The sequence below is a fragment of the Homalodisca vitripennis genome, chromosome 2, assembly GCF_021130785.1.
Source record: "Homalodisca vitripennis isolate AUS2020 chromosome 2, UT_GWSS_2.1, whole genome shotgun sequence".
Classification (NCBI taxonomy): domain Eukaryota; kingdom Metazoa; phylum Arthropoda; class Insecta; order Hemiptera; family Cicadellidae; genus Homalodisca; species Homalodisca vitripennis.
The window spans coordinates 201,866,384-201,889,880 of NC_060208.1; the positions used below are offsets into that span (position 1 = coordinate 201,866,384).

Consider the following 23,497-nt stretch of genomic DNA (forward strand, 5'->3'; position numbering starts at 1 on the left):
CAATATTGAAGTTCTTCCCCGATATCTTAAATTCTTCTATTCATAGTTATAGCAGACAAATTAAGTTTCAGTAATAGTCGATTTCTCTGGGTACACATTTCTTCAACAATCGCCTTTTCACAAGTTTTAACAAACTCTGCATCACTGTTCCCCCTTGGCTGTTATTTTGCAATATGGTAACTAGCTCAAATAGCAGTATAGCGCTGACTTGCACTCTTAAAAAATGTTTTGTTGCAACGTCAAGTTCTTCTTCAGTAACGGCACTTTGCCCTCACGAGCTTTACCAGTTAGAAGAGAATAATATTTCTCCCCATGTTGACAATCATAATGCCTCTTTAAATTGTATTCTTTATACACCGAGACACTTTTCCTACAAATCAAACAAGAGGTTTTCTTTTATTGTCAATAAAGAAATATTTTCCAGTCCACTGTTCGTTAAAAACTCTACACTCATATTCTATTTTGCTCTTTTTAGTTTGCTTTGAACAAAACAAAACAGTAATATAATGGAAACTCTATATATCTGTTGAAAAAAAAACAAAAAAGACCACTGCTATTTTAAGACACGGTGTGAACTTAAACAAAGTAGATATCAGATTGGCGCTGGGGAGAACTAAAACTGACTATGGCGCCGACAGACATCTAGAGATCCATGTGTGCCGCATATATGAGCCTTTTTAGACAGTGGTGGGGACACAGATAGGTCTCTGGGCGTCTGTGCGGCGCCGTGCCTGTACACGTCAAAGACTCGTCGAATTGTAGTGACAATGAGTCACCCTCACACTGCTCTGTTGCTAGACCGGCGCTCTATGTTGCAATGTTTTGTAGATGATTAAATACTAAATGTATGAATAAGGCCCATATAAACTCACAAATTTCTACAAATTATTGTACAAATTTATATTTTACCGGTTGTAGCGCGGGCCACATTAGATTGGTTCACGGGCCGTAAGCGGCCCACGGGTTGCCGACCCCTGTCCTAGGGCACAGCTGCTTCTAAACAGAATAATCAGAGTGTTTAGTAGAATATCCAATCCTTCTTGGAAAAGGGCTGTGAAAACTCTACCGGCCTCAGGAAATTTAAATGGCTAGAAGTCTTATTGCCCATTTAATCCTGTCAGATGTAAATATTCTTTTATACTGTTGTCTGAATTTAGCAGCCTCCCAACCAGTTCTTTTCTCCGCTAAAGAATAAAAATCCTCATTTCGAGTGATTGCTGGGAACGGCATTTCGGCTATTGCTCCTCTACTCTTTAGTGGCCATCGTCCTCTGTGTCGACTCGGACTTAATCGGGGGATTCAGGACTTCTACTAGGAAATCAACTGTCTCTTTTGAACAGCTAAGGTCAAAGCCTATTTCTAGACACTCTGTTTTTTGTGGATTTTCATCCACCTTTTGAGAGCTGCTAGATCTCTCTGGTTTGTTGTTTTTCTTTTGTACTCATTGTATTTCCATGAGTAGCAGAGATCAAAAGGTAACCCCAAGCAGTGGCTCCACTCTCTTCGGGAAAGGCTATGTTTAAACTGGACGTCACCAAGTATCCAGAGTTTGCATATTCAAAACCAAGCATTCTTTTCACCTTGGCTTGGAAAGAAAGTGAAAATTAGATATAGTTATAGGAAAGTGCACTTGAAGTTAATTTGTGGGAAAGAATGAGCGTGATAGGAGATAGCAGAAAGAAGCTCGTCCGTTCAGCTCAGCCTGATCGGACTTTATTAGAAGACAAGAATTGGATCAGACAGTTCCCAGGTGTGCGCACACGGAAATACAGCACTAGATGAAGAGAGAAGGAGGCTGTGATTGTGCTACGAGGACGCATTGGCTTGGCTCAAGTGTTGGGGGTATGACGACCCCACCACTTCGCACCCAGGTACTTTAGTATTATACCACATCCATATTAGGAGAAGAGAGAGTGTTCTATAAACAAACGGTAATTCTCTACAACTTTTGTATCACCTTCAATTTCTGAGCTTGAATTTAGGTACAGGCTGGAAGGATTTTTTTTTCTCTTTATGTCAAGAGTGATGGTTGAATTGCACACTGATCACTCACCATTAACACTTTTACAGCACAGGAAAAGCAGCGAGACGGAAGTACACCAACAGTACTATAACAGTGACGCACCGTCAAGACTCTGTTGCAGCACTGTACAATAATTGACTGCTTGACATTGACAAAACATTGAGGGGAGGAGGGGGTTTACGATAAGACAACTCCTCATATTTATCAAAGAAAGATTGCTCCACACAACTTTAGTAAGCAAATCAACCAAAATCTCATAAGGCTTTAATGTCAGGGTACAGGGTATACAGGACTTATGACTCATATATGCAATTTCACAACTCTGTTATAAATTGAACTTAAAAGTGCAAATGTATCAGATTATTTAATATGCATTCCACCTGTACCAAAAATATTTAAAATGAACAAGATTCGTTCCACGTTACATCCATCTTCTTTTAAATCTATATAAATAAATAAATATTTATTTTCTAACATTTACATTCATGTTTACAAATAAATGAAAAACTTAGGAAGTCACTGACCAAAAACAAGTAGTAACAGATACACAATACACAAATAAACAGTTTATAGCTTGCTCTCACATAAAAAAACTAAAAGGTCAACAGACTGCTTTCCACGACGTCTGCACAAAACTACAAAAAAACTACAACCAAAATAAATACATGTAGCCAATTTTTATACAATATAGAGTGACTAGGAACTAATTAGACAATGCTATATGTGGCCAAAGTTCCAATATTAGGGCAGCAGAGAATACTAGAAAGTTTCTGGTGACTTGTCTTGGGTTTATATGTATACTGCAGTTGATTGTACAATGTAATTATTTTGCATCACCAATTTTTTTAAGTAGCTGTGTCCTTGCATTCACCAGTACTCTGCTGCTGATATCAGTGTGGTAAAATAAAAGATAGGGTATTTGGTTAGCTTCTGGGAATTTTGTTTAATATTAGTTGTAAGTGACTGTCAAGAAGAAAATAGCAACCCACATAATGTATTATGGTGTAAGGTGGAAGCATTCTACATCCAAAACAGTAAATAGCTTTTTAATATTGAAAACAATAACATTCTCCTGCCATTGAATGTATGTTATGGTGTAAAATTAAAGTAAAACAATTTCTTTAAATATGTTTTATTACAACTTAAACTTATCATACAATACATAATATAAGGAAACCTGTTACAATAAAAATTCCTTATATGTCTGTGCAATCTTCCAAACTTAAAGAAAATAGCAACATTAACTCCATATACTCATCTAAGACATCAGTTCAGCAAATTATAATGCGGTTGCAACAACATTCTCCAAACTTTCTTGAAAAAGTAACGTCAATAAGATATATGATTCACCAGTAAAAAGTGTTGAGAATTTTTATGAAGCTTAGATGCTTTAAATTTTATTTCAAGGTCTTTAGTGCAACTATACAAATTAGACATTTGATAACCACTATATGAAAAGGTGTTGTGTTCTTTTATGAAATGAACATTAGAGAAATTAATTTGTGACAAAAATACTTGGCTATTTAAATGGAAAAAAACTGAAAACAAATTCCTAAAAATCAATTGAAATTAATTTTTAAAATTAACACAAAAAAGACAAAAAACACATGACTCTGTCAAAGAAATCTATTAAACTGGTCTACATTATATGATAGTTTATTTCAAAATAATAAGAGAACTCAAACTATAAATATTATAACTGGTTGTAAATAGTAGTAGGACCAACTACAAACAAGTTGATTAAAGATAAAATAATAAATAAATCATAGGGAAAACACTAAAACAAGTTATTGCTAAATCAAGCATTTACAAAACACTAGAAATATTGAAATACAATTTCAATTAAAATATGATATGGGAATGTGCCTACATACAAAACCTACAAGAAAATACAATAACAACAACCTACACAAGATTAATATCAAAGTGAAACACAATAGTTCTCGAAATTCTTGAGGCTACTGAAAACAAATTTAACTAAGGAGAAAGTAGTGAAACTAATCTCACATTCTATTCTGATTCTACCAAAAACAGTTCAGATTTAAAATTATAAACTTTTAATACTGTTAACAAACGATAATCTATTGTAACACTATTAAAAGCCATTACAATAGAATGTTGTCAAAGCATTTTTGGAACAAGTATATTAATTACAAATCATCAAAACAATTTTTGTGTATTTACACAGATATTAATAAGCTCAAAAAATCTGTTAATAGCAATAATGAATATAAATTATACAAATAAATGTTAACTGAAGGAATTAGAGACAAACAGATTTAGTTACACAAATTAGGATAGAATACCATATTTGTGTCCGATGCATTAGACTACAAAAACAGATCTTAAGAAATAAAACAAAGATGAAAAACTATCTAACCGAATTGACGAAACATAATCTACGAGGTATGGATATAATACAAAATATAGGAACTTGCTGCCCCTAGTACCCTCTCACTGAACACTTAAGACCCGTGTCTCCAGGAAACTCACATAAGAAATTTTATGGAAGAATCTTCATAACAAAATCAATTTCTCCTGCACAAAACCCCATAAATGCAACAATATCTTCTGAATTCCCATGAAAAGCTTTAAAATAACAATGCAAACCGAATTTGGGATTTGTTTCCAAACAAAATTTCATTCCAGATTTAATATGCCAAAAATATTAACACTGATATGCATTAAACAGCTGAAATTAAAGTTTCTGTTTAGTTGAATTAATGTTGGATGGAAGAGCGGAGTTTAGGTACTTCAGGCGCAAGTTTCCAGGCGAGGTCTCTTCTTATTGGAAGTGGATTCTTCACTGCTATCTAGACTTAGGTGGTCCCGCTTCTTTAAGGCATTCTAAAAAAATCACAAAACATTATATTTTATTGCACTTGTACAGTGTTTAACCTATTCACTAACTTCAACGAGACCATTTCGCCAACAAGTAGTTTGCTGTTTTCTTACAAGAGCACTATTCAGTCTTAACTTAGTTTCTACGTTCTATGGAATAATTTTTCTTTTCAGAATGGCAACACTGCAGTTTGGGAAGGGGAAATAGACAGATGATAGGTTCAGTGACAGCTGGTTCAAGTACACAACAGAGTATAAAATTGGTATATGAGAAGCGTTATGCAGTAGTGAAATTGGTGGAAGACATAACATATGCAGGGCGTATAAAATGTCTAAAAACATCTTAATAACTTTCAAACCTCAGCAGATACAATGTAAAAACACTGTATAGAATGCTATATGGCTATCTTAACTACTTATGTATGCAGTAACCATCTAATGTCTACACCAGGAGGTCAGGCCATAGAGAGTGGCATTAGAATTTGTAATTCAAGCCTGGGTTAACATGCATATAATTTGAAAGTTACTTATTATTAGAACATAATGCAGCAAACCACACTTCATATGCTTTATTCATTACAAAATAATGGTTGTTGAAAGAAGGTCAACATTGAAACTGAAACAGTTGCCTTCTTGTATGCAGCAGTTCTCAGCCTGGGGAATGTCACCCTGGAGAGCCATAGAAAATTATCAACGGAGACGTCAGTGTATAGGAAAGAGTTGAGAAACATGACCTCCAACCTATTCTCATAATGCTCACATGTGCATTTGTTTATTGTGAGATTCTTGATGCTTGCATGTTTTGTTAGTAGTGTCCTGCAGTTTGTTGGGCCAGTAAACGTAAAAAGTCAAACAGACAAGTTGTAAGTTGTTGTAGTAGGCCTAAAAATGGCCAAGTGATGATTATATTAAATATAGATGCATTTCAATTGACAAAAACAGTTATTACTTGTTACTATGTGCTCAAAACCCTACTCCACTGGAAGTTTTTTAATGGAAAATGAGAAAGATGTTGAAGATACATCTACCGCTGCAATTAATCAATGAATTTAAAGACCTAGTATCACAGCATTTGGCATTACTTACAAATTAAATTGCTCACAATTTTTAAGATATCAGGACAGAGAGCTGGTAATTTAAGATGACAGGAGATCTTTTTAAAATCGATATGGATGACCCTCTGACAATGTTCTGGAACAGGCAATTGACATACAATGGGATTCTCAAGCATTGGCGGAATTCAAAACATGAGTGTTGAGAGAATTTTAAGTGAGCTATCTTCCTGTTTACTCACAAGTTGCTTTGGAAGCTGCAATGTTGTTGATGCAACTTTTATCCACAAACCCAGTGAGCCCAGATTTTCAACATTGGCTTGTCTAAAGTCAAAATTTCAAGCAAGACTGAATGTCGAATGTTACCTAGGATCTACTTTGTCACAGTTACAGTACAAGCACATATTAAAAAAATGTTTTAAAAATTAACAGTGCCAACCTTCTCAGTAAATTAAAAAGTGACTTATATAATAGTGTCATTAACACCTTTTCTAGATTTAATAAAAATACTTTCTAGTTCTGTGCATCGTTGATACATTAAAAACCTTACTAGTGGGAATAAGTAAGTGTAAGCAAAGACTGAATGTTCAAAAAGATATCTGAGGTAATATTAAAGGATTTGTAAAAAAGTTTATCAAATATTTAATTTTAAAAAGTGCCAGTATAGCCTCTACCTTAGCCTTCAAAATATAAATTTTACTACTTGTGTTGACCACTTCATTGTACTAAGTGAGGGACAAAGACTGTAAGGCTGAGAACCCTGCTGTATGGGATCACTCTACTAAAACATAGTGCACCTTGAGTACATTCTAAAATCACTCTATTTTTTTATTAAAAATGTTTTGAAAGAGAGCAGTGATCGAAGTGAAGGTGAATTACAAGACACAATAATTGATAGTCATAAAATGTATCACAGTATGTGTTACGGCCTGTCCTTGGAGCTTTTCATTTTATTTGTTTATTAATTATGGTTTACTTATTTGCACATAAATATATCGTAATTAGCTTATTATCTCAGTGTAGGCTCGTGTAGACATTATTTTATTGTTAGAGAGGAGAACTGGTGCAGTCTTAAATATCACAGGTGACATATATAATATTTATGACAGGGTCTCCTAGAGGAGGTAATTGCTACGTCTCATAGGGTGGGAAGTGACAGAGCTTTCACTCCCAGACAAGAATAGAAGTAGGCCTGTCATGGGCAAAAGGGATGTCAACTCCAAGTTTATGGTAGGGTCCCCTTGGGGTGTGAAGGGCTGGAACTAATGCCTCATAGGAAGAGCGATACTTTCACCTCAGGACAAGGGCTCAGAGCCTCTCTCCTGGATGGAGTCTAGTTCAGCACTCAATAGGGTATGGAGCACCAGCTCTCTACATTACAATAGTTAGGACACATAGCACAGCCCAAACCCAAACTTCGCGTTAGGGGGGCTTCTTAGCCTTAACTTCGCCTGGTAAAATAAGACATTCTTTACTTTTTTTACTTTTTTTTCCCAGCTATCTGAATGTCAATACAGTCCACTTCATTATTAGTTAAGTTTCATGGTAGTGAAGTGTTTCATTCAGACTAATTAATTCCGATACTCAAGGAGTACCACACGCTGCAACAGTATGGACAGCAGAAATGTGAAGAAAATTTACCATAACCCAAACAAATTACTGAAGAGCTATAAAATATTGTAAAAACTGTGTAAATATATGAATATTTTTTAAATAGAACATTTTGTCTTTATACAACAACAGGAATTAACAATAGCAAGTTCATATTATTTAAAAAGGTACTTTGGGATTATACCGACCACACCAGTATGAAGAACACAAAAATATAAATTTATAGAAACAAACATGATAGAACGAAAAAACAACTCTTTAATTACAAAATTACAACTAACATTACATCAATCAACAAGCATTTCCAGGTATTGTGATCAGTATTGTTGTCGCTGTTATCTTATCTTTCTCGAGAATCCCGATTACGGCAGGCCGCGGCGGCATCACATGATTATTTAAGTTTTTTGCAAGGTACATAATTGCCATTACAATTCAATTTATATTTCTGCTCAGCCCCTCTAGAATTTGATATTTTACTGATAGGTACTATCTCGAGGGATGTTTTTCTTTCGTTGACATCAGCGCGGGGCAGCCAAAGTCCGCGCTGATGAGCGGAGGCACTAGCATTTTGGGTGGCGGAGTGTGATCAAGAATAAAAACAAGTTTTGTATGTTTTTTTCAATAAAGAGTTTAGTTGTTGTTTGGTAATGTTAGTTTTTGTTGAATTTTTGTGTTTGGAGAAATGTAGGGGTAAAACAAGGAAGTACAACAAAGCGATGCACCAGCTAAACGGGCGGCAAGACTCTGCAATCACGTTATCTACTAGACAGCTCGACTTTGACCTCTGTCTGAGGATGGGGAGGGGTTTGCGATAAGACAATTCCTGTTTTTTATTGACGAAATATTGTTCTACGCTAATCTAGTAATCAGTAGAAGCAAAATGTCAAATAACGATTCATGTCTGGGTGTGGTCGGTATAATCCCAAAGTACCTTTAAAAAATGTTACACACAAGTTTTTTGCAATGATCGCCTGTTATTTATCATAAATCATAAAAAAACATTCATACCCAGGGTCCAAAACAGCTCTTAGTTCTACGAGGGTAAATCAAATATAAACAGTAACTTTGCTATTCTTTTTAGAATGCAGGTCCTACTTAGATAATGTTGTGTAGAGTAGATGTTTGGTTTATGAATAGTGGGGGAACCATTCTAGTTAGTGTTAAAGCTCGGCATTGCCGTCAGTACAGCCATGACCGAGTGAGAAGTCTCTTCGTCTGTTGTACAACAGATTATCATAAAGTTTTTAACCAATGAAAGTGTTAAACCGTCGGAAATTTTAACTCATTTGTGGGCACAGTTTAGAAACAGTACAATATCTCAGAAACGTGTGTTTATGTGAGCGAAAATTTTAGGGTGGACAGGAACGCATTGAAAACTAAAGTAATGATCGACGCCCTTGGACAAGCTTTGCAGATGATAGTATTCGAGAACTTATTGAACGTGATCACTAGTTAACCATGCCAGAAATCCCATCAGAAGTACAGAAATGTTCAATTCATAATCACTGATCCACTCGGTTTCAAAAAATTTAGTGCTCAATGGGTTCCGAGGTTGTTCACTGAAAACCAATAACAGGTCAGGTCGGTGATCGCTTGAAGACTGCTGGATCAATTTCAACAAGGAGAGATATTTTAAAAGCGCATTGTTACATTTGATGAGATGTGGGTAAATCACTACGACCCGAGTCAAAAATGGCAAGTAAGGAGTGGCGGAGAAAGGATGAAGATTGCCCTGTGAAAGTGAAAACTTGCCTCTCTGTAACGATTGGTCAATTTTCTACATGATCAACATAGAGTGAATGTGGCTTAATACTATCAGTTGTTACGGCCGGCAAACAAAAGACTATTGACTTGTTACTATTGAAACAAAAGACAAGAAATACCCATCAGAGATATCATTCTCCTCCATTACAACGCTAGGCCTCACACTGCAACTTTGACAAGTGATACAATGGAAGAAATAGGCTAGAAAACCCTTGTAGCTCTGACTTGTTCTCCTGTTACTATTTTTTGTTCGACCTTCTGAAGGAATCACTGGGAGGAAAACAATTTGAGAGCAACGAAGAAGTCGAGAAGCACTTGCGCAACTGGCTTACAACTCGCCCTCAAACTTTCTATGACCAGGGAATACTGAAACTTCTGAATTTGTGGTAAAAGTGTGTAGATCATGCAGAAGACTATATTGAAAGTGAAAACAATATTAAATGTGTGAGGTTATCAAATACAAAATTTAAAAATAATAACAGTTTATGTTGGATTTACCTCTTGTATTTTGTAAACTATTAACAATGTTAGAATAATAATGAGTAAAGATGTTATGAGAATATAATTTGTTAATGTTAGAAACTATAAAATGGTTAGAAAACATTACTTTTCTATACTTGATAAATTCACAAACTAATGTTTTAGTGTCAATGGTAAATAGAGTTGTAATGGTTTAGGCTTGTAAAATATAATCACATACACTTATATAAAACACAAAATACCTTTTTGTCCCACTGTTGATGTAGATATCTGAGTAGAATACTTGTTTTTTCAGTAACAATGACTGTAACAAGAAAATCACTGTTATAAACTTCATTGAACATTGCTAAATACAAATTTAAGAATACAAATGATTGCTGCATTTGAGTAATACGTTTGTTGTAAAATTTTGACTAAAGACTAAATATATAACAACCAAACTTGATACTTGTGCTTCCTCATCGTGATATTTTAAGTTTTTTTACACCTAAAGAGTAGAAAATATTCCAATGCTTATAATCTAATGTTCTCTTTTTGTAACATCCAATGATGACAAAAGTCCAACATCCTGTAACCCCTTCAAATCATCCACAGTCAATATAAAATATTTTAAACAATGCATTTTGGATTTTCTTACACCAAAGAAAACATTACAAAATGCTATTTTAGTGAGGCATAATTACATGTTGTAGGCTATTAAATTAAGCCTGATATAGTTAAATTAAGAGTTTCTTAGTTTTATTTAAAAATTAAATGATTTTTTAAAGCAAAAACTAAAGTGCACCGTTATCTGCACTTTTAAATAGTATATATTCAATAATATAAAATCAATGTAATATATTCCTAAATTTAACATATATGGGAGCATGTGTTGACAAATGATGTGTTCATAAAAGATTATGATATGTACATGTATTAATACTAAATCTAGAGTTAAACCATAAAATTTCTAGATATAAAATTTGACGTATTAAATCTATGTATTTATACTTATTTAAGTAGCAAAAGTATGAGGCGTGTTCAGAGAGTAAGCACTGTTTCATTCTACTGCTGCCGTAGCGCTGCTATCGGTGTTCCATGAATGCGCACTAGTCGTCCTTGTTCACTGGCTATCAAATCACGCCATTTTAGTTGTTCTATTTTGTGTTTTCAGTTTTCTCTTAATGTTTAAAATGTTTAAGACAATTAGTGATACCGACGATTGTGAGATTTTATATATATATATATATATATATATATAAGGAGAAGCCGATCTCCTTTGATGGGACACTGACCTGTGCGAAGATCTTATCAAACAGAATAAGGGGGAGAGTCGATACAGTACGAGGTCGATGGTACTGATAAAAAGTGTGGTCACAGACAGGATTCGAACCTGTGCTATCTCTAACTCAGACTCAAAGTCCAACGTCTTAGACCACTTGGCCATCGGCACTCCCAAAAAGGATTTGTTTTATAATAAGATTTTTGAATGCAAGGAATTTGAAACCGGCTGAAATTTATCGTCAACTTCGAGATGTTTACGGGGAAGATGTGATAAGTGAAGGAATGGTCAGAAAGTGGGTTAGAATGTTCAATGGCAGTCGAACAAATGTGCATGATGAGAATCGGAGCGGTCAGCCTTCTCTCGTCACCGAAGATCTGGTAAGAGCAGTTAACGAAGAAATCCAAGAGAACAGACGTTTTACTATGACAACGCTATCTGATGATTTCCAACAAATTTCACACACTCTTTTGTACGAAATTGTTACGGACCGCTTAGGTTATCGCAAGCTGTGTTCCCGATGGGTTCCAAAAATGCACACTGACCAAGAAACTCGGAAATGCGTTGATTTTTCTCATACGGTACAGTGATGATCCAGAATCCAAACATCAGTCAATGGAGTAGCGACACACACAATCCCCAAAGAAACAAAAATTCAAGACGACAATGTCTGCACAAAAAATTATGTGGTCTTTTTGGATCGGAAAGGTGTTTTGCTGATTGATTTTGTCCCAAGAGGTGAAACCATTAATGCGGCAAGGTATTGGGAAGCCTTAAGAAAACTAAAGCGGGCAATTCAAAACAAACGGAGAGAAATGCTCAGTAATGGAATTGTGTTGTTCCATGACACTGCTGGGCCCCATACCTGACACTCAAACATTGGTTCGATAATTTTTTTGGGTGCAGTTCGATCACTTGCCCTACATCCCAAACTAGGCACCTTCTGACTACCACTTGTTCCTGCACATGAAGCGCAAGCTAGGTGGTCAACGCTTTGAAATCGGCGATGAAGAGAAAACTGCCGTGCAGTTGTGGCTACATTCGTTGGTGGGAACATTGTACGAAGAGAGTATAGACAAATTGATTACCTGCTACAAGTGTTTGAACATCGGTGGAAACTATGTCAAAAATAGTTAAAAGTTTGGGCTTTCATGTAGAAATAAAATTGTGTTGAAAAAAAAAATGTTTTACTAGTTTTTTTTAAACGGTACTTACTTTTTGAACACGCCTCGTATATTGAATTTTAAATGTATAACTCCTGTTGTTCACTTCTCTTTGACTGAACAGTAGTACTATACTCGGATTTATCTACTAGATAATTTATCTACTGTTTATTCATTAAAATAAAAAAGTGATGAAACAAGGGAAGGAACATATTCCATTCAGTGTTGTGAACAGTGTTTAATGGCTGTGACAGGTCCTTGACTCACGCACTCACTCTGTTCGGAGGGATGGTCCTTGGTTGGGAGGTATACGGAAGGCCGCTTGGCACAGGATCGGCTGCCACTGTCCGTGTGGAAGCGAGAGAAATTGTTTTCATTGTACGACGGTAGACCCTTCAAAAACTCTGCTACTGACTAAAACAAACAAAATTGAAAATAATTCTCTGATAAAATTTATTTTATACAAGCACAAACGTAAAAAACAATGCAAGCTTAGTTAAAGTATGAAATAAGCTAGCTAATTAGCCACCTTCGTGAGCCACGTTAAAATGGGTATAAATGATTTGAGAATAGATGATTTTGGCTCTGTCTCACACAAGGAACGAGTAGCCAACGGTCAGTTTCCTATCCTCTCAACGAATTGTTGAACGGACATGATTTCTTATCATCTATTTATAATATCTAATTTATGGTCCTGTACACATTGTTAAACAAAATTTGTTACCTTGGTATTAACTGGAGGCCACTAATTTTAGAACAGTTTTTCTTACTGGAACCTAAAAACCTAAATTATCAGAAACAAGACTTTATTTGACCTAGTGTGAAATTAAACGTCATTATGATGATTAGTCCTTATTTTTTGTGTCCCAAAAGGAAGAGATGCCGGTGAGAAGGAGGCCACTTTGTCCCTATCTACTAATTGTTATTAAACAATATACGTAGGTTTACATTAGGTTATCATAAAGATATAAGGTTATCATATACATAAAACATTATCTTTATCTTAGGTACTACTAGTAAAATATTTATGATAACCTAATCTAAACCTACCTATATTATTTTAACTACGCTTTCTGATGACAGGATGGAAAATAAAGTGAGCAACCTTCTTTGTGGATGATACTTTATTTTTACTTAGTTATCAGATCACAAACATAAACTATATATCTTTTAGTTAACTTAATAATTTTGAGTTAATATTCAAAGTGGAGTGAGACAAGTGAATTAAATGTCCATCAGCAGATATGACTTACCGTGCAGCAGGCCCAGTACATTACAGGGCAATTGACACCAATTGTCTTAAAAGTCCAAAACAGTTATGTATATTAAAACATCGAGGAATGACAAAAAAGTACATGAAATACTCCACGAAAGTCTGGAAGATTCAAAGAGAGAGATAGAGCTTATGGGCTCTCCAGAACTTTTATACTCTGGATGGCACTGCCCTGGTCCTGACGCCCCCACTGATGGCTTCAGTTTCCCACTTTAGATTCCCAGGTTTTCCATTGGTTAGTTTTGTTGGCTATCAAGGACTTTGTGGACCAGACCCAAGTTTCTACTCATCCTTGTGGTTGACATAACGGAGTTATTTGTTTATTACATATGGTTAGCAAACATCCTTTTTAATATGTAAATCTAATTTGGAATCACGTTTGCTAGTGAAAAACTAATAATTCTTAGTTGAGAAATATTTGAGATCTAACACGTTGTTGTTGGGCATGTGGAATATTAATCTACTACAAATTGGTCGAGGTATTTCTCTTACAAGGTGGGAAAATGCTTGTACCAATTTCTCACCAAGTCCAGGCGGCTAGCTTGCCATATACAACAATTAACTTTATAAGCACTCTGACTTTATTTCTGAACAACCAATAAAACTATCAAAATAACTGTATTTCATGTTTAGATGCGTATTAATTATACCTTTAAAATAAGCCATCTCATACTTAACTCTACAACCATGGCATATTAAGGTGTATTTAAGTGTTTCAGATTTAACATTGTTCTTATAAGGCTAAAATCATGGTTACCTAAACGACCACCCTCTAAAATCAGATTTATATACATTCAGGTTTTTCGACAAATAAGACCATTATAATCTTGTTCAGGAATAACTTTACATGGGAATAGGATAATGATTGTTGATCTTTCCATAAGTAGCCTAAAATGGTTACAAAGCCACCAGTCTCATAATGAAATGTAAAAGTGATATCTGAGCTGATTGTATGATTTTCATACGAAAACTCTTTAAGTCATGAATTACTTAACCTTGCTAACTCTGAACAACTACTGGGTCAGTTCTAATTTCTTTCTTAATATGCAATCAAGTATTCATTAAAAGTGAGAAACTCGAAAATTAAGTATCGGAAAGCCATAGTTAAGGTTGCTGAAAAATAAGAAGATTCAGAGTCCATGTGTGGTTTGGGGAAGGTTAAATAAATCAACCCTATGTATGACACCGATTTTAATACATACAGTATTACATGTATGACACCGATTTTAATACATACAGTATTACAAATGGATAAAAGCAAAGTAAGGGGATAAATTTACCCTTGCCTTATATTTAATTAATGGATGTAATACCCATCGAGACCACAGCGCTAACTTGGTCTGTGCTTGAATTTATGTACTATCTAGATAGATGTTTTTGTGCTACCAGTGCTGGGTGGGGATAAAGGCTCCACTGACTGAAGCCCGCACTGATGACCAGGAGCATTTTTAATCAGTACAATTTATCATTTAACATGATTAAGTTATGTAATCACGGCAAAGTACCGTTCACATAGTAAAATATGACAGAAATTGAACTGACCCAATAATTTCTCATAATTACCCGTCTTTCTTCCTTAGAAATATAAAAGTACTTAGCTTTTAACCTCAAAGTTATTGACAAGATATGAGAATAGACATATCCCTAAAAATATTATTTAGCTCATGAAGTTAAGAAAAACTAATCCAACCTAACTATCTATCACGTCTATCTGAGGGCCTACCGCATTACTCAAGGGCCTATTACTATACCTGAGGACCTAACGCCTTATCTGAGAGCAAAATTCCCAAACCTTGGGTTTACCACCCCATCCAAGATAGATTCCTCCTTTTTTTTTAGTTTTTAGGCCTTTCCTCACTTGTATTTACACTGCTATCCTAGTCACTTATTGGAAAGTGCTCCATTTGAAAAAAACTTGTTTTGGCGTTTAACTTTTACATGTGACATTTTAATTTTCATAATGTATTTAAAATCATATGGTCAATGTTACTACTGGGATTGTTGTGTGTAAATATAAAGTCAGTTCCCCATTGCATTGTGTGTAAAAATTTACTACAAAATAACAATTTTACTTTTCACCCCCACCTCATGACAGTGGGAACCCCTACATGATTTGCATGATGACTGACAAGTTAAATTACTTCTAGAACATAATGAAATCAACAACATGCAGAACACTGACACTTCTGCAACTACCAACAATCACGTCCTTCCCTTTCTTGCTGATGCAGTGTTAGAAGCTACCCACAACCTCAAGTAGTGAAAAAAGGAGGACCTGTGGGTTGTTTTCAGCAGTTTGTGGAACTGCTGAAATCATGGATTGGTAGGCCTCATGGTGTGCTTCTAGGGTGCGCCAAAGGCCCTTTAGCTTAAGCGCATGACAAGAGGCCGCTCCATAGAAGAAGAAGAAGGCTACTGCCACTACCAACTCTTTCAAGGCCCTTATGGAGAAACATGACAGATATCTTGATGACAGATAAGATAAATGAAGTTGCTAAATATACTGAGGCAAGAAATTGCTGAATTTAATGAATTCTGACATAAGTATGACACTCGCTGATCCGACTCATTACCTCGTCTGTGCTAGAGTTCACACTCCAAATGACGTGTGCTGGTATCTCAGGAGGTTCAGAGACCAGGCCAAAAAATGCACTAAACCCTGTCAGTACACTGCCAAAGCCTTGGGAAACAACTCTGGAGATCACTAATAGCGGCTAGCGATCTCGTACAAAGTTATCCTGTCTCTCTTTATTATGGACAGAGTGAAGAAACAGCCATTTCTTTTGGACACTGGAGCACATGTGTGTGTGTCTATCCCAAATCTCTGATATCGGGGAAAATGTTATGAACAAGATAGACGCTATTTGCAGTGAATAACACATGCATTCCAACCTATTGCTGCTCCACTACAGGCCCTCTTGAGGTTAGGTATTATCTGGAGGCCAATATTTTTGGTTGTTTTTCTTTACCGGTGTCCTAAAACAACTACATTATTCGAAAAAAACAGACTTTATTTGACTTACTAAGGAAATTACATGTCATAAGTCGACGAGAAGGAGACAACTTTGTTCCTATCTACTATTTGTTATTAGGCTTTATAACTAGATAAATGTATATGCACTTAGCTTCCGGATAATACCAAGTACTCCTCCAAAAAAAAAATTAAATAGTAACACACAGATTGTCTGGACAAAGAGAAAGCTGGAGAAGAAGCATTTCAGGCCATTATGCACAGTCTTATACAAAAAACCACAAGAGAGTGCAGTTGAGGGAGGAGCCTATTTTGCCCGTGACCTTGGAGCGGCCAACGAGAACTGAGCGACGTTGCCAAACTTGTTCCCCGCTGTAACCACAAGCCACGCGAGTCCAGCGTTCTTAAAATACTTAACCGTTACGCTCGAAAGAAATGTTAGAGCTGTCTTGAATTAATTAACTACGTATTACAAAATGTAATTTTACGGTCATTTAAAAAAAAAGTACATCTCTGTAGCTTATTTCCATGTTGAGTTAAATAGATTGAAATAAATTATTGTATTATATTACTCATATACGAAGATCGTAGGATTAAAATCTTTAGCCGAAATATAAATTAAAAAGAAAATATAAAAATACTGCAAAAACGTTAATTTCCCGTATTTAACAGTTAGATAATGCCATTATCACTGATATATAATAAGGCATTACATGTTTGCATAGTATAATCATGTTATGTTAAATGGATTTTCAATTTGTTAAGAAAGTTATCAAATACATCTGAAATATATGTTCTTTTCCATAAATATACTTATTCAGTACATAACGGTGGGAATTGTTGCCGCAACGGTTTTTTTTACACACTTCGGTTCTCATAAATTTATAACCATTTGAAAGCATTTTTCCTACCTGGCTATTAATAGTCTTGAATCTGTGTTATGTAAAATTGTTTTCACATGTGGGTGATTTAAATATTTAAACTGGCCATAGTTGAAAAATCATACAGCACAAGTATTTTTATAATATGAATGCACTTTCTTATAAAATTCTAAAGTAACGGTTTTCTATAACATCCAATGAAATTTGAACACAGTACATAATAGATATGTCAGACGAGCGAAAATGTGGAGGAAACGGGTGAAATACCTGTAAATAAAAGCCGCACCAGCCAGGAGTGGTGGTAATACCAGACGGATGAGTCATACTGTTTCCAAGAAACAGCCCCTTCCTCCTTCCGGTCTCTGACCGTCAGTGCCTATTGTCGCTTAATCAGTGGCGGTTGAAAATACTGCATTCTCTTCAATTCCAGTACGCGTATATTATTTTGTTCTGAATTTTACTGTTGATGAACGTTTTCGTGTTTTTAAGTGTTGTTTATTGGTAGCTATTCAATCAATCAATCAATCAAAACATCTTTATTTCATAAAAAATGTACATATCGTACAAGAAATAGTGTCAACAAAGTAATTGGTTTTAATTTAAAAGAAACATTTTACAATGTCTGTGAACAATAAAAACAAATGAGATAAAACAGAAAACAAGAACCTCTTTATACACAAAAATTACACATTCTTAACATTAGGTTCGTGCAGATTAGTTTAGGGGTTTTCCCCTTCTTCGGGCCAGAACAACATTAGTTCTAAATACAGGTTTTTACAAACAATCATTACAAACATTGAGCCTACAAATAAAAATATTAAAATTAAGTGTTTTCACCTTCTTTTCAACTTTCCATACCTGTTCTATTAGAGTAGTCATTAACAATTTTTCTTTTGAATAAAACGAAAAGGGGAAAAGCACAATGTATTTCAATGGTTTCTTAGAGTAAGTAGCTCTTCAGTTGAGTAAAAATGCAGATTTTATTAAAAAATTTTTTAATGATTTAAGAAATTTGTTCGGATTTTTCTCTTGTTTAATATTTTGCGGTAAACAGTCAATAAAATTTTGTTTCTTTAAAAGAAGTTTTCTTTTCGAAAAAACACAATCTATGGTTGTTCAACTTGTCGATGTGATCTAGTATTTATATGTATGTATATTTTTCCCTATTGTAGTTTTATTATTTTAAAAAAAGTATGAATTTTATTGTCTCAAAAATATATAAGCTGTACACTGTAAAAATCTTCAATTCTGAAAATTTATGTTTAACAGAGTCGGATTGTTTCAAATGGAGCATAATCTTTAAGGCCCAGCCCGTTTTTGTTGGATTAAGATTCTGTCCATATTTCGTTTTGTTGTTGTGCCATATATACCAAAAATGTGGGAGTGGATTAAGGCGTAGTAATAGATTTTAATGTTTCTATGTTACATGATATAGTGCCATTCTTCTTAGAGCATAAAGGCCACTTGATGTTTTGCGCATTAACAAGATTTACATGCTCATCCCACGTTAAGTTTTCATCTATAACTAATCCTAGAAATTTAGTTTCTTGTTTTGGTCCAGTATCTAATTTTCGACAAATATTGTGGGCAGTAATTTATTCTTAGCTTGCTTTGTTGAGAAGGAAATAAAATTAGATTAACTAGAATTCAAAAGGAGATTTTTACTGTCCAAAAAGTCTTTCACCAACGACAAGCCAATCTTGTTGAGAGGAAATTTCTATTTGCTCTTCACTTTCCGCAGTTACAATTATGTTTGTGTCATCTGCATAAAGGCAAACTTTATAATCATTGCCCCATACTATTCCAGGTAGACCTTTCAAATAGCATAGGAACAGTATAATGGGCCCAATATCGATCCTGGGGGACACCATATTGAACAGTTAAAAGACGAGAAGCATATTTTTCCTTATATCTAACTTTTACATTTTCTTTATAATGATTAATTTTCAACAAATTGTGTTTCTTTCTGAACAGGTATGATTTAAACCATGTCAATTCTGTACTTTTCACTCCAAGAGTATAAAGTACATTCAGTTAACTTACTGTGTTCCAACACTATCGAAGGCCCGTGACAAATCCAGAAAAATGCCAATTATTTTTTGCCCTCTATCAACAGGATTCAATTATTGATTCAATAAAACTCAACTCCTGCCGTTGTAGTAGACTTACTGGACCTAAAGCCATGTTGTTGTTTATCTAATAGCTCATTAGTTTCGAGATAATTAGAAAATTGACTATATACTACTTTTTCTAAAATTTTTGAGAATACTGGAAGTACCGATACTGGTCTATAACATTTCACATCCTCTAAATTACCCTTTTTAAATATAGGTATAACTCGGGCTATTTTAAAATTTATCTGGAAAAATATTACCTGAGATTAGGGAATGATTGATTACATGAGTTAATGGAATACAAATAAAAGGCAAAGCTGCCTTTATAATTGTAATAGGAATGTCATTTGTATCCTGAAGAGTACTTATTATCGAAGGATGTTATTATTTTTGCAATTTCATTTTCTGTTACCAATTTTGAATTGAAATTTTTGTGTTGACTTGACTAACATTAATTAAAGTAGCTTTTGCCTGAGTGCTCAATGTTTGGGACTACTAGATCTTTAACTGCATTCACAAAGAATTCATTAAATGTTTCACATATAACAGATGGATCAGTTATGTAGTGACCCAGATGAAATAATTTAGTGTTTGTGTATGGTTTTTGACAGTTTTCCCAGTTTCTAAATTTACTAAGTTCCATGTAGTTTTAATCTTATTTTTTGAATTCATAATTTTTTTCCTCAAAGTATAACTGTTTATTACTAATTACATTATTTCGTTAGATCTTGCTTTTTACTTTTGATTAATAATTTTAATTCGTTATCTTTACATATTCTAAATTGAGACTCCAAATAAGTTATTTCAGTTTGCTTTAGTTTTAACTCATCATTAATCCATTTATTTCTACTATCCAACTTTTCATTATATTACTCGCCCCCCCCACCTCGATGAAACATGGGTTAATGAAAACCATACTCAAAAATACATATGGCAGGATACGAACTGAGTTGGGTGGACTAAAGGTTCCTCTCGGCAAAGGTTAGAAGATTAATAAATTTGTCATGTCGGTTCGGCAAAAGATGGGTTTTTGCAAGAATGTAAGTGGGTTTTTTCGGTCTAAGACATCATCCAGTTCGGACTATCACTATGAAATGAACGCTGAATCGTTTAGTGTTGTGCTTCGCAGGTGCTGCCCCGCGCTGGTGTCAACAAAAGAAAAACATCCCTCGATGAATAGTACCTATCAGTAAAATATCAAATTCTAGAGGGGCTGATCAGATATAAATTGAATTGTAATGGAAAGGCAATTATGTACCTTGCAAAAAACTTAAATAATCATGTGATGCCGCATGGCCTGCCGTAATCGGGATTCTCGAGAAAGATAAGATAACAGCGACAACAATACCAATCATAATACCTGGAAATGCTTGTAAGTTTGTAATTAAAGAGTTGTTTTTTCGTTTTATCATGTTTGTTTCTATTAATTTATATTTTTGTGTTCTTCATACTGGTGTGGTCGGTATAATCCCAAAGTACCCATAGCCCTTTTTTCGGTGAGTTTATATTTTTAGTTCTTAAGCATTAGTGACCGACCTTTTGGAATTTTATATTTAACTGGTTGGTAATATTAAGAGGGATGTTTTTCGTTCTTTGCCATGACTGAAGGTGCTGTCATAACCAGCTTGTGGCCAAAGGCATTATAGTTAGCCCATTTAACTATTAGTTACTTTTACGAAATTTAAGAATAAAAATTTCGGCCTTTCTAAAATGTAGCTTAACGATTGATATTCTATTTAAGTTTACTTTTTAACACATTCGAGTCTACGCTCGAGCCAGACTCGAGCGCCATTGTTTAATCACCCGGCCGGCGCTCGAGCATGACTCGAGCACAGCTTTGCCGATTGATATACGGAGTTGCCCGAGTGATATTCGAGTGCCGTCTGCTGCATTAAAAAGCCAGCTTTGTTGGTTAGTTCAGAAAAATTCCGCTAGGCGCTACTACGTCATACCCGCTTGAGGCTTTTGTTTATCGACTGACGTGGCCTGGCGCGTCGTCAGTCTGTCTACGACAACAATAATTTTTTTAGCATTTGGAATTTTTTTGGCAAATAAAATAATTATTTGTAAATATGTATATAGTAAATGCCTTTAAAAAAATTGAAATTACTTATATTATTTATTCAAAAGTTAATTTTCAAGTAATACAAGACATGCGGGAGTTTTTATTTTTCTTCAAATAATGTAAGTTTTGAAATTTTTTTTTTAATTTATTACATTTTATAGGAATAAAGTTTTACATATCAATTTAAAGAGGAAAGATAGAACTTTCAAGAAAATATAATATCATATACATAATATTTAACAGTTTTCTAAAGAAAAAATCTGAAAACCCAATAATTTGTGCAGACCAGGCTATTAAAACAGCAAATAGCGAGCCAGACTCCAATGTGTTAAGCATTTTCCTTTTGAAAACCATAAAATATTGTCCAGAGGTTAAAGCAAACGGGTAGGGTAAGATAAGCGGACCCGGTTTATTATATCGAAGAATGTAATCATAGATACCTAATATTCTCATCTCAAATCCTACACTATCAATCGATATAAAAGTATCAATAGTTCTCAATAACAATCATATGTTTTAAATTAAAATATGAATTTAAAAGGCCTATTTACAGTGATCAAATTATTATAACCAAAATTCGGAAAACTGAAGACGACCATATTTGCTCCTCTCACAGTTACAGTTGTTTCTTTCCCACAAATTTCACATAGTGGGTTTTTTGGTACGAGTCCAACATGTTGAAGTCACAAAAACATGTCTTATCATCTTTCAAAGCAATGTCGTTTCGTTTTCTAAAATTGACTGTCATTTTTAATAATAAAATGTTACTTATAAATAATTGAAATATTACATTACGAGTATTATTTGAAAGTGTTTACAGCTGTTGGTGTAGATTATTTAAGTTAATGGTTCAAAATAATTAATCAGTATCGATTATATCAATGATTATGATTAAGTGATATCGTTTGCCAATTTCGATATAAAAAACCGAGTCCGCTTATCGTACCCTACCCAAGCAAACATTTACCAAGAAAACATTACCTGAAAAAGAATTCAAAGTGGGTCTTGTACCTTAACTTAAACACCTTACCAATTCAAAGGATATGCTTCACGACTAAAATACATAGGAAGTACACAATAACCTAGGCCTAAAACAACATGATTTTTAATATTTCAAACATTGTTATTTAATGATCCGAACTCCCTAAAAATGGCCTTTCAAGACAGCCTATAATTTAGGAGGGCAATTAGTATAATCTAATACCAGAAATAATTTTTACTAGCTACTGCAGAACAATTAACCTTTAGTGGTGAGCATAAAGACAACCCTATTCTATAGACGATAGATAATAGGCTAAAAATACAAACTGTAGAAAGCATAATACATAAGGAATATTATGGGAATTTATAATGTCGGAGCTAAGGCTAATTCATTAGACAATACAATATTAAGAAAAAACCACCTCATTTTTACAAGTACTATTAGGGTAAAGCTATGATTGCAAGGTTTACAGACCAGCCCTAGCATAAATTGTTATTTATATGTTTAATAAGATATTTATAAAAAGAAACTATAATGAAATGACTACTTTACCATTTTTGTAATGTCAAAAACACAGAAAGGATTATGAAATTTGATAATTTATCTGTTTACGTATTAATTACACCGTTCCAGAAGTCAATACCATCACTTTTTTTACAAGGAGGGGCAATTTTAGTCAACCCACTTTACTACCAAACACACGTTACTACACCTGAACAGCTGTTATAACTCATATCGTACTAGCCAATCTGAGTAAAAGCGTCATGACGTCACAATGAATCCTCTATGAATGGTGTCCTAGTCAATGCACCTAATAAATCATGAAATAATATAAAATGTCACAATCGAAAATAAAAGGACGTGGACGGTGTAAAAGGACTCCAATTTATCCTAATTTTATCCTTCAATTTCATAATATCGAACATATATAGAATTTTTTAAATACTGTAGCTGGTTCTCACTTTTGTTTAATAAAATAAATATAGTTTCTCCACTAATAAATGTAGAATTAACTG

At 34.4% G+C, this 23,497-nt stretch overlaps 1 protein-coding gene across 1 annotated transcript; it reads right to left on the minus strand.

Moving 5' to 3' along the window:
• Positions 1 to 3,661: 3,661 nt before the first annotated feature.
• LOC124355271 (DET1- and DDB1-associated protein 1) lies at positions 3,662 to 23,193 on the minus strand. The gene is made up of 4 exons (XM_046806323.1): positions 23,034 to 23,193; positions 12,471 to 12,609; positions 10,014 to 10,075; positions 3,662 to 4,870 (listed from the first exon to the last, which is right to left on the minus strand). The coding sequence occupies exons 1-4, from the start codon at positions 23,034 to 23,036 to the stop codon at positions 4,778 to 4,780; spliced, it is 297 nt and encodes a 98-aa protein (XP_046662279.1). The 5' UTR covers positions 23,037 to 23,193; the 3' UTR covers positions 3,662 to 4,777.
• Between the last annotated feature and the right edge of the window lie 304 nt (positions 23,194 to 23,497).

Bases quoted from the DNA above. Each gene is read 5' to 3' on its own strand.
- LOC124355271 (XM_046806323.1), bottom strand. The intron at 10,076-12,470 runs GTGAGTGCGTGA...TTCTTGTTACAG, and splicing joins GGACCATCCCTCCGAACAGA to TCATTGTTACTGAAAAAACA. The intron at 4,871-10,013 runs GTATTTTGTGTT...TGATTTTTTTAG, and splicing joins ATCAACAGTGGGACAAAAAG to AATGCCTTAAAGAAGCGGGA.